We start from the raw sequence: 17717 nt of genomic DNA on the forward strand, positions 1-17717 counted from the left end.
TGCCAGCTGAAATCAGCCTAAAAATCTAATTAAATCCATAACAGAATGGCTTCAAAAAAAGAAAATCCACCTTTTTGATTGGCCCAGTCAAAATCACATTGTGTTTGTCTATATTTGTGACTTTGGTAAAGATGAGATCACATTTTATGTCCAATTAATGCAGAAAACCAGCTATTTCCAAAGGTTTCACATACTTTTTCTTGCCACTGTTTGTTTACTTTATTATTCAAGAGCTGAGTGTAGCTACATTTGGAAAGGAAAAAAAATATGTTTAGAGGCATATGAGCAAATTAAAAATCTTTTGGTTCCTATATTTCAATTGACATCCCAATGTGTTGGCACCCAGACCTCTAATCAGTGAATTTAACAATGCACAAACAATACTGCCTCACCTTCACATCTGCTCTGGTCTTGTCTGTGACCTCCATTATGAACTCGCAGCGTTTGCCGTTGGGCTGGCTCACCAGGTGATTCAGTATGTATAGGTCTACGGTGGCGCCCAGGTTATCAATGTTGGAGACAAAAATGTACTCCTTCCCTTCAGCAATGAGCTGCTCCAATACACCAGAGTTAAAAAAGCTGGCATAAATGTCACCGTGACCAGGTGGATACCACACATCTGCATTCTCTCCTGTCATACCCATGTCCTTAGCAACCGGCAACAACGATTCCTTATTTATCCGTGGATACCTGTAAAGACAAGTAGCAATGATGGAAGTACAGTAGATAATATCAGGGCTTTATTGGTTTCCACTTCAAACAATATATTCTTTATTTTCTCTGCCAGTTTCAAACATTTCCAAAACACAAAACAAAATGTCACATTAGGAATCTTACAATTTTTTTGTATTGTGAAATTAATTTCAAGACAAGCACATTTTAACCCTCAGGTCATAGAGTAATGAATTTTTTTCTTTTGATTTTTCAGGTAAAATGTGACGGACATGTATTCTCCCTAATGCTGTTAAAACAAACAATTAAAGCAGTATAGATCTGTAATATGAGCCATGATATCGGTTTTCAATCATAATAATAACTATTGTATTACTGTATTAGTGAGCATTTCTATTTTGGTGTGTCTCTTTTGTTAATTAACAATAAAAGTATCAGGTCAACCATACAAATAGTCGTAAAATTAAGCATAGATATCTAAAAAAACAAAAGAAGAGACATCGATAAATTCTTAATAAGAAGTGTAAATGCCAATATACACAAACAACTCAAAAACATGGATGAAGTTGCTCTGTTATAAAGTGATAAAACACTTCAAACCTTTAAAATATTCTGCAAACATGTGTAAGAAAAAAAACACTGCTTATAAAATGTAAATGTGTTTTCAGAGGGGCTCTAAAATCTGCTCTCATTCCTGCATTACAGGCCTATTCAGGTCAAAATGAAGCCAGGGAAATGAGAGGGGGAGCTTCATCAGAAGCTCATATATCCTCCTCTTTATTCTTTCATCACTTTGTCTCTTTTCCCCAGTTCATGAGTTTCAGTTGTAACCAGGACTGAATTTGAAGCGTCTTTCAGCACTTTATACTGAATAAGACATGTAACCGTATCCCAGGAGCATCTGTTGGCTTTGAGATACATTTCTGCTCTGACGACTCTATAAAATATTAACGTATCCCCATTATTGTGTCAAAACGTCATCAATCTTTAACTTGTTTTTAGAAAAACTTGTTAGTGAAAAGGTCAGTACAGGCTAAGGGTCAGTAGCACACATCATGAAGGAGACTAAATTCAGCTTTTTGTTTCCTGCTGTGTCTGTGACAAATCACTAAATAACAGAGTGTGTCTTTGCTTAGAGGTGTTTGTGATTATGTGGTTTCATCAACTGTGGCATTATGCCTTCAAAATACATACACTGAAAAAATGTTTTTCATTTTTGTTTTCCAGTAAAAATATCTAAACATCCTTCAGACAAGATACATTTTCTGAGGCAAAAATCACATAAAATAATAAGTCTTGTTTTCTGAAAACGGACACAATTTTTTTAGGTTTATGCTTATAAAAAGATCTGAAAATAGGGTAAGCAAAAAATAAACTTTAAACAAGAAAATATATATTTGCCAATGGGGTAAATAACCTTGTTTTTACATTGAATTAAGCATAAATCTCACAAAATGTTGGTAGATTTATATGACAACAACTATAATATCTTACATAATTTTGATCTGCAAGTAAATGTATCATGTTTTAAGGATGTTTAGATATTTTGATTGGAAAACATGACAAAATCACTGAATAAGAAATTGATTGCCGTGTAACTGTTCTTGCGTGTTAATACCTGCTCTGGTTGAAAGTGTGTATCTTGACTCTGTGGTGTGTGTATTTCTGTAGGATCTTCTTGGTGTCTTCCTCCGTGTTGAAAGAGTTCATAAGCACCAGTGGAACATCAGCATTATATGTTTTATTCAAGTGCTGAAAAGACCAAAGAAAAACAAATAAACAGCTTAATAAACTTAAAGGAATATTTCAGGCTTAATAAAAGTTCAGCTCAATCGACAGCATTTGTGGTATCATGTTGATAACAAAAAAAATAAATAATAGAAATAAGAAAAAACAAAGACTTCTCTCTCCTTCTCTTTTTTTCTGATTAATAATTTTTTATTGATTCACATCAAAACAAAACATATATACACAGAATAAACAACTAACCCCCATTATCACCCCTCTCAATCCCCAACCCCACCCTGGCCCCCAACAACATCTCAGTGGTCGTACATGATTATAGACACACAAATAAATAAATAAATAAATAATAATCATCACACATCCAGCAACGTCAGTTATCCGCCCCATTTCTCCACAAACAAGTTCAATTTCCTCAGTCTTCTAAATGACCCTTCTTCAAAGGCAGCACTGAAATGAGAGTGCTCCAGCCAACCACCATCCCCTTAAATGTATCTGTCTGGCGATCATGACACTCGTTAAGACCCAACTCTTTATGTGTCTATTCTCAACATTGATGACCGCCCCATCACCCAAAATACAGAGTCTGGGGCAAAATGAAACCCGGGTGCCCAATATATCACACACAAAACTATGAACCTTCAACCAAAACTCCTGGATCTTAACACACCCCCAAAAGACATGGGTTATGTCTCCATCCTCTGATTGGCATTGCCAGCAGGTGGGTGTGTCTTTAAGACCAAGCCTATACAATCTATAGGGGGTCCAATAGAATCGATGTAAAATCTTGAATTGCATAAGGTGCACCCTTGCATATCTAGATGCAGACTTGACATTTTTTAGAATCCTAGCCCACACTCCCTCCTCCAATACCAAGTTTAAATCTTTCTCCCATAATCTCTAGAGAGAAGTTGAAGATACGCCCCCCAGACTCTGAATTAGCAGGGAGTAATACACTGATGCCTCATAACCTTTTCCAAAAGCAGTAATCACCACTTCCAGAGTATCTGCCGCTTTAGGGGGGTGTATGCTACTCCCAAAAATAGTACAGAGCAGGTGGCATTGCTGTAAATATCTAAAGAACTGAGTTCTGGGAATCCCAAAATGTTGAACCACATTTTCAAAGGATCTCAACACTCCGCTCTCATATAGGTCACTGAGTTTAGTAACCCCCCTCACAATCCACCAGCAGAAAGGGGACTTATTAACAAATAATTTGGGGTTCAGCCATAAGCTTGAGGCAACATTTAAATTAATGTCTGAATTAAACACTCTGGACACTTTTGTCCATACCGAGTGCAAATGCGAGATAACGGGGTGTAATTTAACTTCTCCGGTTAGTTTGATAGAAAGGCAAATAGGGGCAAGAACTTCCTGTTCAATACAAAACCATGGAGGGGCTCTCTCAGGTGGAAGTGACCAATGAGCCAAATATCTGAGAATTAATTCATAATAATAAAACAAAATCTTGGGTAGGCCTAGCCCACCTTTGTCAATAGGCCTATGCAGCTTACTGAAATGTAATCTGGGACGTTTCCCATTCCAAATGAAGGGCTTTACTATGCTATCAAATTGCTTGAAATAAGAGAGGGGGACATCTATAGGGAAAGACTGTAGCAGGTAGTTGAATTTTGGAATACAATTAATGTTAATAACATTAACCTTCCCAATCATTGATAAAACTTTTGATGTGACGAAAAACTTTTTAGTAAAGGGTCAAAATTAACTCAAACTAAACCACAAAAATTTGCTGGGAATAAAATACCCAAATACTTAATGCCCTGTTTAGGCCACAGAAAGGCGCCTAGCTGAAAAGCCATTATTGGGCAGTACACTGTCCGAGCCAAAGCTTCAGATTTAGACTTAACTCTGTATCCCGAGAATTTAGAAAAGGAATTAATAATTCTGTGGAGGCAAGGCATAGATCTAGAAGGGTCAGAGATGAATAATAAAATATCTGCGTAAAGCAGAAGCTTATGCGCCACACCTCCCACCATCACCCCTGGAAAATCATCCTCCTTTCTTATCGTGGCTGTTAATGGTTCCAGGGCAAGACAGAACAATAATGGGGAAAGAGTAAAATAAAATAATCTGAAATTAATCCATTTGACTTACTCATTCCATTGACTTTATGAAGGACAATGCTTGTTGAGGACAAGTAAATACTTTGCGGCCATCCTTAGCATCTATTCTCAATTTGGCCAGGAACATCAGTGCAAAAGCGACCTTCTGTTGATGTAAGAGTTTCTTGCATTCCTTGAATCGATCACGTTTCTCTCTTGTCGATTCTGCAAAGTCTGGGAACTTGTGGTTCTTCCAAGAAAGCCTTCCTTTACGCCTCGCCTCATCTAACATAAGATCTTTATCGTATGACTTCAGAAATTTGGCCAGAATTGATTGGGGCCTGTCTCCCTCTGCGGATCGCCGAGCCGGAACCCTGTGAGCTCGCTCAATTTCCAGCTCATGGCCTGTTATGCCGAGCAGACTCGGAAAGAGCGCATCCAGAAATTCCACCATATTTTGACCCTCTGCTCACTCAGGAATTCCAACAATTCAGACGTTGTTTCACCGATTACGATTCTCAAGATCTTCCAACTTTTCCCAAAGGCATTCCAAGTCTGCCTTGGTCGCTAGCGGATTAGCAGTTAATTCCCTCTCCGATGACTCCAGATAAGTGATCCGTTTCTTAACATCTGCCACTTTTGTAACCAACTCAGTGAATTTCATCTCCATGGCAGCGATTGATTGACGTATTACAGCAAGATCCTCCAAGTCAGCAACGACCTTTGTCAGCATTGCCGACATTTTCGACAGTTGACGCTGAATCTCTTTCACCTCACTGGCCAAACTGAGTCCCGGGCTTGTGGCCTGCTGCTCAGGGGCTTCAGCTTGAGCACGTAAGTGTCTTTTAATGTCACCAGAGCCAGAGGATTTTGAATTCTTTGACATATTGGCTTCGTAGAACCGTTATGGAACAGGGTGTATCGAATCTCACTGATTTATAACACAAAAAGTATTAAAACTAGCAAAGTGCGCAGAGCTCGCTGCTCACACGTCCGACCTGTGCATGGCGCCACAACTCCTCTCTCCTTTTCTTAACAAAAAAAAATTTAAAATCTAAAATCTGGGTTACAGTGAGGCACTTTTGAATGGGACAAATTTTTGGAGGGTCATGTTTTATCTATTAACACAGTAAAACAACTAAAATAGCTCTGAACTCACAATGTTTCGTATCAAAAGTGAGATTTTACATTGATTCGGACCAAAGCTTGAAAGGTTCAAAAGGTCAGACACACTTTGGAGCATCTGTTTTAACTGTGTGAGAATGAGTTCTAGATTATTCTGGTTTGAGGTTAATATTGCATATAAATGTAGAGCAACTGAGGATATTGTTTAGACAACTACACTGTGAATATGTGATCTTTTATACCAGTGTCAAACTGTTGATACACTGTCTGCAATAGATTCAAACATCTTTCCTATCTAGTCTCTATAGTTGCACTGGTGAGATTAACAATAATTAATCTGTATGAAGAATCATTTAATGTTGCTACATTCTGGATTCTCTACCTTTCTGAATTATCATTCTAGCATTTAAGTGTAATTTTAAGATAAAGTTTACATCTAATCCAAGACACCAAATTGAGCAGTACCAGTAATTCTTTAAATGTTTTCAGACTCTATGCTAAAAAGACATATGTGTCCAAATTAGTGCCCGACCGATATATCGGTCGGCCGATATTAGCCTTTCACCGATATATCGGTATCGGCGTATATTTGACCGATATGCGCAGATATGAAAACTTTTATTCAGAACATATAATGCAGAAAACAATGCTTTAGAATTGGTGTCATTATGTAGTTTGTCCAGCAGAGTGCGCTCTGACTACATTGTTTACAGAGCTGACTCTGAGCTGATGGTGGTTCTGCAGGCGGTGCAGAGTTGAGCGGTCTCTTCTCGGTAAGTTGGTAACTAGTTTGTGAAATACATACTGGAAAGTTATTAAACAATGACCCCATAATTTTCCCTTTTCAATATAATGTTAACCCTGTCCCTGACAACCATGTCACTCATGTCTGTTTTCTGCTAGCCAGCTATAGTATAAAAATATGTTTAAGAAAGCAGCCTTCTGAGTACCTTTGCATAGTCATATCGGTGCAAAATCAGTGAACAATCCACATAGAAAAGGTCTGTTTTCATTCCAGCTCAAAAATTAATTATATCGGCCACCATATTGGTAATCGGTGAATTTTTCACCTCTAAAATCGGTATCGGTCTCAAAAATCCCATATCGGTCAGGCTCTAGTCCAAATGTATGCAAATGGCATTCAATGTAGCACAAACTAACATGACTTATTTTAAACAACCTACGAAAACTCACATCAAGCAGTAAATAATGGGTTTAATTTCCCTTTTGTTAAAGGTACCTGTCTAAATAACTACAAAGTTCTCACAAACATTGTTTAAATGGCTAAGAAATATGAATTGCACTATCCTCTTTCATAAACTGTTTTGACAGATTTTAGTTAGTTTCCTATAACAAAAATATGCCCATAAATTCAAGCCAAAGAGGAGCCAAATGGAATAAATTGGCCTGAGGGCTCGCTAGGGGCCTGCCAAGCACAGAAACTGCAGCCTGTATTTCTGTGGGAGAAAGACAGATTACCCATTTACATCTACTAATAGGCCTTATTCAATGAGGGGGATATCTGACGACATGAGGCAGGTAAACAGCCTGCCGAAGAGACACTAAGCTGAGTGTTCTTCAGCAAGGACGTCCCACAGGGCTCAGTACTGGGACCCCTGCCTTTTTTCCCCTCTTCCCCAGAACACAGCCCTGTCTGTTTGGGTTTCACCCTCGGTTCTCTTTCATGCTCACTAGCTACCTATCTTTCAATCCATGGTGCTGGGAATAAAAACTCGCTCAGAGCCCACTGTTTGTTGCTGTTGGTTAAAATGCTCTCTCTGTATAAACAATGGAATGTGTCTGCATTTTTCAGCTGTAGAAGAGGAGAGAGAGAAGGGAAGGACTGTGGAAAATATGTTTGTGATTTAAGACTTGTGGGTGGAGGTCTACTCGCTCTCTTCCAAATCACTCAGACCTCATGTTGTTCCAAACCCGTATTTCAAAAAACCTTCTTCAACCTCAGACACTATTCACTTTCATTGCATCTTTTTTACCATACAATTAAAGTGAATGGTCACTAAGGCTGACGTTCTGCCTAACATTACCTTTGTGTTCCATAGAAGAAACAAAGTCATATGGTTTTGGAACAACATAAGGGGGAGTAAATGGTGACAGAATTTTAAATGTTGGGTGAACTATCTGTTAGGAGGCTTGGTAGGGACACCAGCATACCAGCATCCAAAACACAACATATGCTGGTGACCAGCACCACTGGTCTTTTCAACAAGGTACAATGTCTTGAGGTCCACAATCAAACACAGCACTGCAACTATTGGTGCAGTTAGACAAACCTCAATCTGTTGGACGGTCAGATCCAGGAAAGTGTTCTCGTTACGAACACTAATGAGGCTTTTGGGCCCTTTGCAGCCCATGCTGGTTCCCAGACCTCCATTCAGCTTCACCACCACCAGCTTGTTAAGACTATCTGCTATGTTGCCCGGGATACCCTTTGTCTTGATTTTATCATATGGCTGGATCTGAAACACAGAGAAGAACAAACAACAGTTGTTTACAGCTACCAATAAGAGTAGTACTCTCAGCTCTGTTAAACACATTTTACAGTATCTAAATCCATTACACATTATTTCCTCAAATATCAGCACATATCCTGAGGTTTATATTATATAAGAGAATGATACATTCAGTGTGCACAATGTATTTTCTGTGACATCTAAATTTCATCCAGATGCATTTTCACTGTCTCATGAAGTCATGTTCTACAAAGGATCCGACTATGGGGTCAGAGTGTTGAGGTCAGATAAATCACCAGAGAGTTTATTACGATCAGGTCTGCGGTCAGTTTTCCAGTAGAGCTGGGCGATAGGTCAATATAATCGGATATTAACGATATCTGACAAATACTCCAATGTCGATTACGACGGTCATAGACAGATGATGATATACTATATTAAATAGTAGCCCAGTAGTTATCATGCACTTACATTTTTAGATACTAATCAAATTATTAAAATGTCAAATACATTACGGATTAAAGAGGCTGGTTGCATGTTCATTTTTCACTGCTGACATATTCCATAGCGGTTATAACCTACTTTCTAGACTCAGACATGAACTGAAACAAATACGCTATTGCTTAGATATTAGATAAAAACAGCACATATATTAGAAATTTCATAATTAAAGAAATACAGCCTGGTGAGAACAGATATCATTATGAAATGTCATTAAGGCAAAAATAACGATTGAACGAACATTTTATTTTTGTATTTTATTTTTATTCAATATCATTTCATTTTATTCAAAACTTATTCAAAGGAAATTCAGAAGATATTCATTGATCATCTGGAGTCGCATGGATTACTTTTATGCTGCCTAAATGTAACTTTTGGACCGTCAAAGTGCTGGCACACGTGTACATCCATTATAAGGACCTGACAGAGCTCTATCTTCTTCTAAATATCTTCATTTGTGTTCTGCTGAAGAAAGACAGTCAATGTGTTTAACGTCACTGCTGAAAAGCAGTGCGTGTATTTTATGTGCTGCTGAAAAGCACCCCATTTTGTGTGACACTGAAAAGTGTGTGTAAAATAAATGTCTCACGGATGTTTACATGGCTCCTGCTTCCTCCTCCTTCAAGAAAGATAGAGATCTGCCACAATGCTGTAAAAAATATATTGTTCATTGTTTGTTCATGATACCTAATGCATTAACTAATGTTAATGAATGGAACCTTACTGTAAAGTGTTGCCGAAAACTTCTGAAATTGCAGGCATGGAATTAAACTATGGTTTTCTTTTATAAAGTACCTTACAATTTGCTTAGGGAAAGCAGTTGATAAAAAAAAGATGAAAGTGATTCAATCATAAAATAATACAAAAACACATTCACCTTTAACAAATTTTTTTAGTTCTATTTCATTTTCTTTAGGCAACATTAACTGCATTAATGAAACACAATACAAAAACAAATCCGATGAGAACACAGCATTAATTGTGGAACACAAGGAAATTTATTTGGCATACACCTAATAGAAAAACTGGTGTTTTCTATTCATTCAAGCACAGACTAAGTGAAGTAAACAAACAAACTATTGAAGCTGTTTTATGAAAGTAGAAATTATGTGGGTTGTGTTGAACTTTCTTGAAGTAATATTTTATTTATATTTAAATTATTATTATTATTATCATTATTATTATTATCATCATGTTTACATTTATAATTGTCTTAATGATCTAAATTTGCATTGGTAATTTTCCTCCTGTTGTTGTATAGACGGATACTTATGTCATGGTGGAGGAAGTTGGAGACGGTAAATGTTTGGATTTGGGGAGGTGGTTATATAGGATTTTGTTTTTACCATTTTGTTATTTTAATTGCTTTTCTGTTTCATTTGAAGTTTAATTTGAATTTAGAAAAATATATTTGGTTTAAGTTATCCGTGTTTCATTAAATAAATGTCCATGGCCTAACCTGAAAGGCAGACACACAAACAATAGTTCAGTCATGACAACTCTTAGAAATAATTCTCATTTTTCAGGTAGGTAATACGTTTATATCGGGGTGCCCAACCTTTTTTGGACCAAGATCTACTTTTAATTTTGTCAGTGTGCCAAGATCTACCAGTCCAAACAGAAAGCCACTGTCACTACTCATAGCTTATCTACATATTTAATATGCACAAAACAAACAGAAAAGTAGGCCTAATCCAGATATAATAAAACATAGCCTAGTTCTAATTAGAAAAGTGACAAAGTTATTTCTCTAACTTAGTGGGACCTCTGGCACAGCAGGCCACAAGGTGATCATCTGTCATTGTAGATCTGTACTTTGACTTGATGATTTTCATGTGAGAGAAAGCACACTCACACAAATAGGCTGATCCAAAAAGTGCTGTCAATTTGAAAGCACATCTTCTGAGGTTGTGATACTTTTGTTCAGGCAGTAAGTTCCAGAACTCTCCATTCATGCCAGGTGTTGCCCTGGATTTGATCTCAATGTCATTTTGCAGTATGAGAATCTCATTCTCAACAGCAGAGCTATCCAAGTGGAACATTGATATGATTTTGGAGGCAATACAATCCACATCAATACTTGGCCCAAATGGAAAACACAGATAGCTGGCAACAGGCTCGATGGATGAAAAGTCTGTAAAGCGCCTCTCAAATTCGAACAAGATGCTCTGAACTTGCTCCTCATAATGTGCACTGTCAAGCTGCACAAAGTCTTTGCCCTGACTCTGAAGTTCTGCCTGCATGTGAGGAAAGTTCCGCAGGTCACTGTGTTGCAGCCTACTGTGACAGCAGTTGTAGCTTGCTTTTACATGTGTTCACTGAACTGATCATGTTGATTACATGTTTATCTTTACCCTGCAGCTCTAAATTAAAATCATTCAGCAGGTCAGTGAGATCGGTCAGGAACGCTAAATCCAATAGCCACTGGTAGTCCTCTAGCTGGCCATATTCTGCATGTTTTGAAAGCTTCAGAAAATCTTTGATTTCAGGCAACAACTCTGAGAATCTCGCTAAATATTTACCTCTACTCAGCCATCTAACATCCGTGTGCAGCAACAGGTCTGTGTGTTCTGCGCCCGTCTCCTCCAAATGAGCACGGAATAACCTTCTCTGTAGACTCCTTACATTGCAACATCCATCACTTCTTTCATTCTTACCACACAATGCCTGCTGGTGGATTATACAGTGGTAATTAAGGAAGTCCGGGAAATATTCACTCTGTTTGCACAATGCAATGAACCCGCTAGTACGGCCCACCATTGCTGGAGCACCATTAGTTGTGATAGAGATGAGTTTCAAGAGGGGCAACTGGGTCTTGTTGACAAATTCCATGAAAGCTTGGAAAATATCTTTGCCTCTAGTGTGTCCTTTCAATGGCAAAATGTTAAGTAGCTCTTCTTTTGCACCCATGTCTCCAAAAACAATTCTGATGAAAACACATAGCTGAGCCACATCCATGACATCAGTCGACTCATTGAATTGAAGAGAAAAACATTCACACCCTTCAATAACCTTCCTCAACTGCTCCTCGACATCCTCCGCCATTCCCTACAATCGCCGTGTAACAGTGCCACGGGATAATTGCAGCCTCGACGTACGCTTCTTTCACAACTTCACCGTCCTTGAAAGACTTCTTGTGTTTTGCAAGAACGTGACTGATGTGATAAGATGCAATAGTTGCAGCCTTACCCTTGGTGTTTGGCCTGGTAAAAATGGACTGCTGTGCTACTAACTGCCTCTTCAATTCCCGGACTTTTCGGGTGCGTAGTGCTGATTTAGCCGGGAAATCTGCATCGTAGCTTTTGTGCACAGTCTTGAAATGTCACCCCCAACTGCCCTTCTTCGGTAAGGCCACGCTTGCATTGCAAAGACAGATGGACTTTGAATTTTAATAAATAAAAAAATAATCCTCCTCCCAGTCTGAATTAAAATAACGTTTTACGGTTTTTTTGGCTTCTGCCATAGTTGCGTTTTACTTTGCTGAAGTCGCAGCTCTCTCACCCTCTCCACTGTAACAGCGAGTCCCTACTAATAACGTAACATGTCTAGCTAAAACCATAGCAACAAACCATACCCAGCATGCACAGCTAAAACCCTGGTGGAATTTGGATTAGCGTACTAGCATACTACTCTTGCTATTTCTGCCATATATTTGAAATAGTCTGAGTAGTATGTTAGTATGTGATTTCTAATTTAGCTCCTGATTTCGTCGCTGTCATTTTTAATGGTTAATTTGAGGTCTGAGACATGTGGGAATGGTGAAGAGAGAGAGAGGGTAAACCAGAGTGCAGTTTACTCTCACGATCGACTGGTTGGGCACCATTGGTTTATATAATGGGCTTTAATAATAATATTGTGGAAATATTTTTTGCATATCGCCTTGGCCTATCTTCCAGTATCACTGAGATCAGTTTACAGACACAATAAACAACTACAAACACATGCAAACACAATATACTTCACATAAATGCAAAAACAAATAGAAGTGGTTAGCTGAATTAACAGCCACTGCTGAGACTGCGGATCAACAGAAAAAGTGGGAGGGAAGCAGAGGAAGGCGATAAGAGATGATGGATGGTTATTTGGAAGAAAAAGGAAAGAAAACCGATTTAAATGGCTGTTTAAGCTGGCTGGGTGCAATGGGCACAACAAGGCAGCTGAGATAACACTGATGAGTCAGGTATATAAGCACGCCTGTGATTTGGCAGAAGTTAATGGTATTCAATACAACAGCACGTTAGCTAGCGTGATACTGCTTTTATACAATATCAAGTTCATATTGAGTAGCTTACATTTTAGACCCAATATAGCTAGTTCTTCTGTCTTTCCACAGTTTTCCTGACTAACCACTTGGAGCCGCCATGATGATTCCAATAGCTGCTGGATGGTTTTCTGGTTCTGGTTTCCATAAGAAACTATAAATACGAGCATTCCAGATGGAATCAACAATCATTTTATGCATTAGTTGGAGTAAAAAGGAGTTCAGGCTCAACTTGTACAGTTGGCTATCATAACAACTCAAAGTAGTTAATGATATCAATGTAATTAACCTCTGTATATATCTTTGAATATTCAACCCACTCTTAAACTTTGAACGGTATTTAAGACTCTTTAAAGTATCAGCATTATGGAGCCACATGCTTGTTTTGACAGTTTACACTACACATCAACTTAAAACAACAAGTTAAAACACTGGAGACCAGAAAGCAAAAACATTTCCACATTCAGAAAAATGGTGGAGTTTTCTTATAAAAAAAGAATAAATAGTATCCAGAGCAAGATCAAATATTTGCCTTTTTCTTACCCCATTGGAACATATCTATTTTTTAAATACTTGTGTGGCAGGGCGGAGGGCAGGGCCGGGTCGTGATTCCGCACACCCGGCCCCTAATTGGGCTGATTAGCCCGAGAGGGATAAAGGCCGACTGGAGACGGCAGTGCGACAGAGAGAGAGTCACGGACAGCTGTCCGACACCTGTGTGTGTTTGTGCTTTTGTTTAAGTTAATCATTAAATATTATTTATATCGTTAAGCCGGTTCTCACCTCCTCCTTTCCTTCTACCCTGTTACACTGGTGCCGAAAACCCGGGAAAGAGGAGGGATGCGCCGTAGTAGAGTTCTCACCGCTACCATCCACCCCAAAGGAGCAGCCGTGGCCATCCGCCGGAGGACGGAGGAGCCCGGCCGCCTGGAAGCGGAGGAACGGCCGCCGACCGCGAGGGGAGGAGGGGCTCCCAACCAACCACCTGGAGCGGTTACTGCTGCCAGGGGCGAGGGAGACCCCTACCGTCCACCAAAAACACGGCAGGGCGTTCCATCCACCAGGGGCCGGAGGACTGCCTCCGATCCACCTGGGGAGGCGTGGCTATTGTCCACTAGAGGGTGGAGGAGTGGCCGAGGACCGGACTACAGCGTATCGAAGAACCGACAAGTAAATTATAATTTTTTTCTCTCTCTCTCTCTCTCTCCCGCTGCCGCTCCGTGTTGGCCTTTTCCCTCTCTTTTTAAATGTTTTGTTAATTTGGCACGATCGCTGTCACGGCATGTAGGTGCCACCTTTTTTTTTTGTTTCCCTCCCCGGCCTGAGAGAACGGGGGAGGAATGTGGCAGGGTGGAGGGCAGGGCCGGGTCGTGATTCCGCACACCCGGCCCCTAATTGGGCTGATTAGCCCGAGAGAGTTAAAAGCCGACTAGAGACGGCAGTGCGACAGAGAGAGGATTACGGACAGCTGTCCGACACCTGTATGTGTTTGTGCTTTTGTTTTAGTTAATCATTAAATATTATTTATATCAATAAGCTGGTTCTCGCCTCCTCCTTTCCTTCTACCCTTTTACAACTTGTTTTAAGCAATTTTGTTAGTTTTCTCAACAAAAATAAATAAATAAATAATTCAAGTAATTTGGATGTTTAGAAAAAAAAAAAACACTGATTAAGAAAAGTGTGTAGAGGACTGGAAACAAATGTTGTATAATAATAATTAAATATTACCACATTCATATACACTAACGTAGCACTTTATTAGGAACACCTGTACACCTACTTACTCATGCGATTATCTAATCAGACAATCATGTGGCAGCAGTGCAATGCATAAGTTCATGCAGATACGGGTCAGGAGCTTCAGTTAATGTTCACATCAATCATCAGAATGGGGGAAAAAATTTGATCTCAGTGATTTTGACCGTGGCATGATTTTTGGTGCCAGATGGGATGGTTTGAGTATTTCTGTAACTGCTGATCTCCTGGGATTTTCATGCACAAGAGTCTCTAGAGTTTTCTCAGATTGGTGCCAAAAACAAAAAACATCCAGTGAGCAGCAGTTCTGCAGATGGAAACGCCTTGTTGATGAGAGGTCAACGGAGAATGGCCAGACTGGTTCGAGCTGACAGAAAGGCTACAGTAACTCAGATAACCATGGTGGTAAATCCAAAGTAATGAATACTTTAATAACACGTGAAGCTGACGTCTTATTTAATTGTTTCCTAGTTTCAGTGGTATAAAGGTGCCAATTGTACGTACATTGATGACACAATTCGAACTGCGGTATACGGACACAAACAATACGATGTGAACAGAGACCAGCCGGGGTGAGGAAATGAACTCGGGTTCGGTCCAAGCAATAAAACCAAGTGTGAAAGCACCCTAAGGTTTACTCATAAAAAAAAAAGACCCACTTTCTGAAACTTTCACAAAAACTGAACAGATGACCACAAAAATAGAGGCTGATGACTATAATTAAATGCAATCAACCGAAATCAAATCAAACAGTGAGTAACACTTCTCATAAAACTGAATAAATAGACAATAAATTACTGCCAACTAAAGCCTTCATCAGTAAAATAACAAAGAACACTATATTTACATTATGTGCATTTCCAGAGTCAATTTGGGATGGACTTCAAAGACACCTTATCATTAATCTTACAGTTAAATCAATATACTTTAGTTTTAAACACTGCCCACCAAATTCAACTTGTATTACACACTGATAACTAATATTGGCATTATGTTTATGATGTATAGCCAGAAGGGAACTAGCTCCCCCGGCTGAACCAGTTTTCTAACAAGGTTTTTTTTTTCTCCATTAACTAACATCCTGAGTTTTGGGTTCCTTGCCACAGACAAATAATTTTAAGGCATGATTTTCACTGAAACTGCTCAATGAGGACTTTAAGACATTACAAAATAATTTTCTGTAAAGCTACTTTGAAACTATGTGTATTGTGAAAAGTGCCACACAAATAAAAATAACTTGACAAATCTTTATCACCCGCAGTCATATTTCCATGGCTTAAACACAGAGACAGATGGAGAGCATGATGTAACCAAGGTCATCACATTTCTCAGGGAAAGAGGGCTAGAGAGAGTGAGAGAGATAGAGAAATTGGGGAGATAGAGAGGGAAGTAAAAACAGATGTGTCTGTTTTAAAGTAAAGTAAGTTGTGGATCAAGCAGACACGCAAGTATGCTTATTCAGTTCAAGCCATCAGGTGCTCAGAGCCATAAGTCACAGTGATCACAAGAAAGAAAGACAGGAGATGAAAAGTCAACTATCAGTCTTTAAACTGTCTCTCTATGTGCAGCAGATACAGAGTGAATCCATATCAGAATCAGAAATAGCTTTATTGCCAAATATGCTTCCACACACAAGGAATTTTTCTTGGTGACAGAAGCTTCCAGTGCACAAACAATACAACAATATTCAACACTGAATAAAAATAAAAATAAAAATAGGATAAAAATAAAAAGCTAATATAAATATAAATACATATAGAAATACACAATAAGACAAAAATATACATATAGTATGTACAAATACAAATATGTTATATATAGTGCAAGGGAATGTAATGCAGAAGAGGTAGGATATGTTAAATAATATAACTGACTAGGCTGTGTATTGCACGTAATTATAGTATAGTTTTAACTGTTCTTATGGTGGATGGCCTGAGGAAAAAAACTGTTCTTGTGCCTGACGGTTCTGCCGCTCAGTGCTTTGTAGTGCAGGCCAGAAGGCAACAGTTCAAAAAGGTAGTAGGCTGGGTGAGTGGGGTCCAGAATGATTTTACCAGCCCTTTTCCTCACTCTGGAAATGTACAGTTCTTGAAGGGAGGGCAAGGGGCAACCAATAATCCTCTCAGCAGTCCGAACAGTCCTTTGTAGTCTTCTGATGTCCGATTTCGTAGCTGAACCAAACCAGACAGTTACTGAAGTGCAGAGGACAGACTCAATGACTGCTGAATAGAACTGAATTAGCAGCGCCAGTGGCAGGTTGAACTTCCTCAACTGGCGAAGGAAGTACAACCTCTGCTGGGCCTTTTTCACAATGGAGTTAATGTGGTTCTCCCACTTCAGGTCCTGTGAGATGGTAGTGCCCAGGAACCTGAATGACTCCACTGCTGTCACATTGCTGTTTAGAATGGTGAGTGGGGTCAATGTTGGAGTGTTCCTCCTAAAGTCAACAATCTCCACTGTTTTGAGCATGTTGAGCTCCAGGTTATGACTGCACCAGTGAGCCAGCCGTTCAACCTCCCTTCTGTATGCAGACTCATCGTCATCTTGGATGAGGCTGATGACAGTAGCATCATCTGCAAACTTCAGGAGCTTGACAGAGGTGTCCATGGCATTGCAGTCGTTGGTATACAGGAAGAAGAGTAGTGGGGAGAGCACACATCCCTGGGGGGCACCAGTGCTGATCGTTCATGTGCTGGAAGTGAATTTCCCCAGTTTCATTAGCTGCTGGCTGTCCATCAGAAAGCTGGTTATTCAATGACAAATAGTTGTGGGAACAGAGAGCTGGGTTAATTTATTCCATAGTAGAGCTGGGATGATGGTGTTGAAAGCCAAACTGAAGTCCACAAAAAGGATCCTTGCATATGTCCCTGGTCTGTCCAGATGTTGCAGGATATGATGCAATCCCATGTTGACTGCATCATCTACAGACCTGTTTGCTCTATAAGCAAATTGAAAGGGATCTAGAAAGAGTCCAATGATGTCCTTCAGGCAGACCAACACCAGTCTCTCAAATGACTTCATGACCACAGACGTCAGAGCGACAGGTCTGCAGTAATTAAGTCTTCTGATCTTGGGTTTTTTTTGGGACAGGGATGATAGTGGAGTGTTTGAAGCAACAGGGAACCT

General features: G+C 39.4%; 1 protein-coding gene across 3 annotated transcripts in view; it reads right to left on the bottom strand.

The window, feature by feature from the left end:
- Positions 1–17717, bottom strand: part of LOC127454816 (UTP--glucose-1-phosphate uridylyltransferase-like) — a 47634-nt gene that overhangs the window by 8479 nt on the left and 21438 nt on the right. For all 3 annotated transcript variants that reach the window (XM_051722257.1, XM_051722259.1, XM_051722258.1), the window contains 3 exons: positions 7895–8080; positions 2291–2424; positions 393–690 (listed from right to left, as the gene is read on the bottom strand). In XM_051722257.1, the coding sequence (XP_051578217.1) occupies positions 393–690; positions 2291–2424; positions 7895–8080 (618 nt within the window). The remainder of the gene's footprint in view (positions 1–392; positions 691–2290; positions 2425–7894; positions 8081–17717) is intronic.

The sequence above is a fragment of the Myxocyprinus asiaticus genome, chromosome 17 (genome assembly GCF_019703515.2).
Source record: "Myxocyprinus asiaticus isolate MX2 ecotype Aquarium Trade chromosome 17, UBuf_Myxa_2, whole genome shotgun sequence".
In the NCBI taxonomy this organism is placed as follows: Eukaryota; Metazoa; Chordata; class Actinopteri; order Cypriniformes; family Catostomidae; genus Myxocyprinus; species Myxocyprinus asiaticus.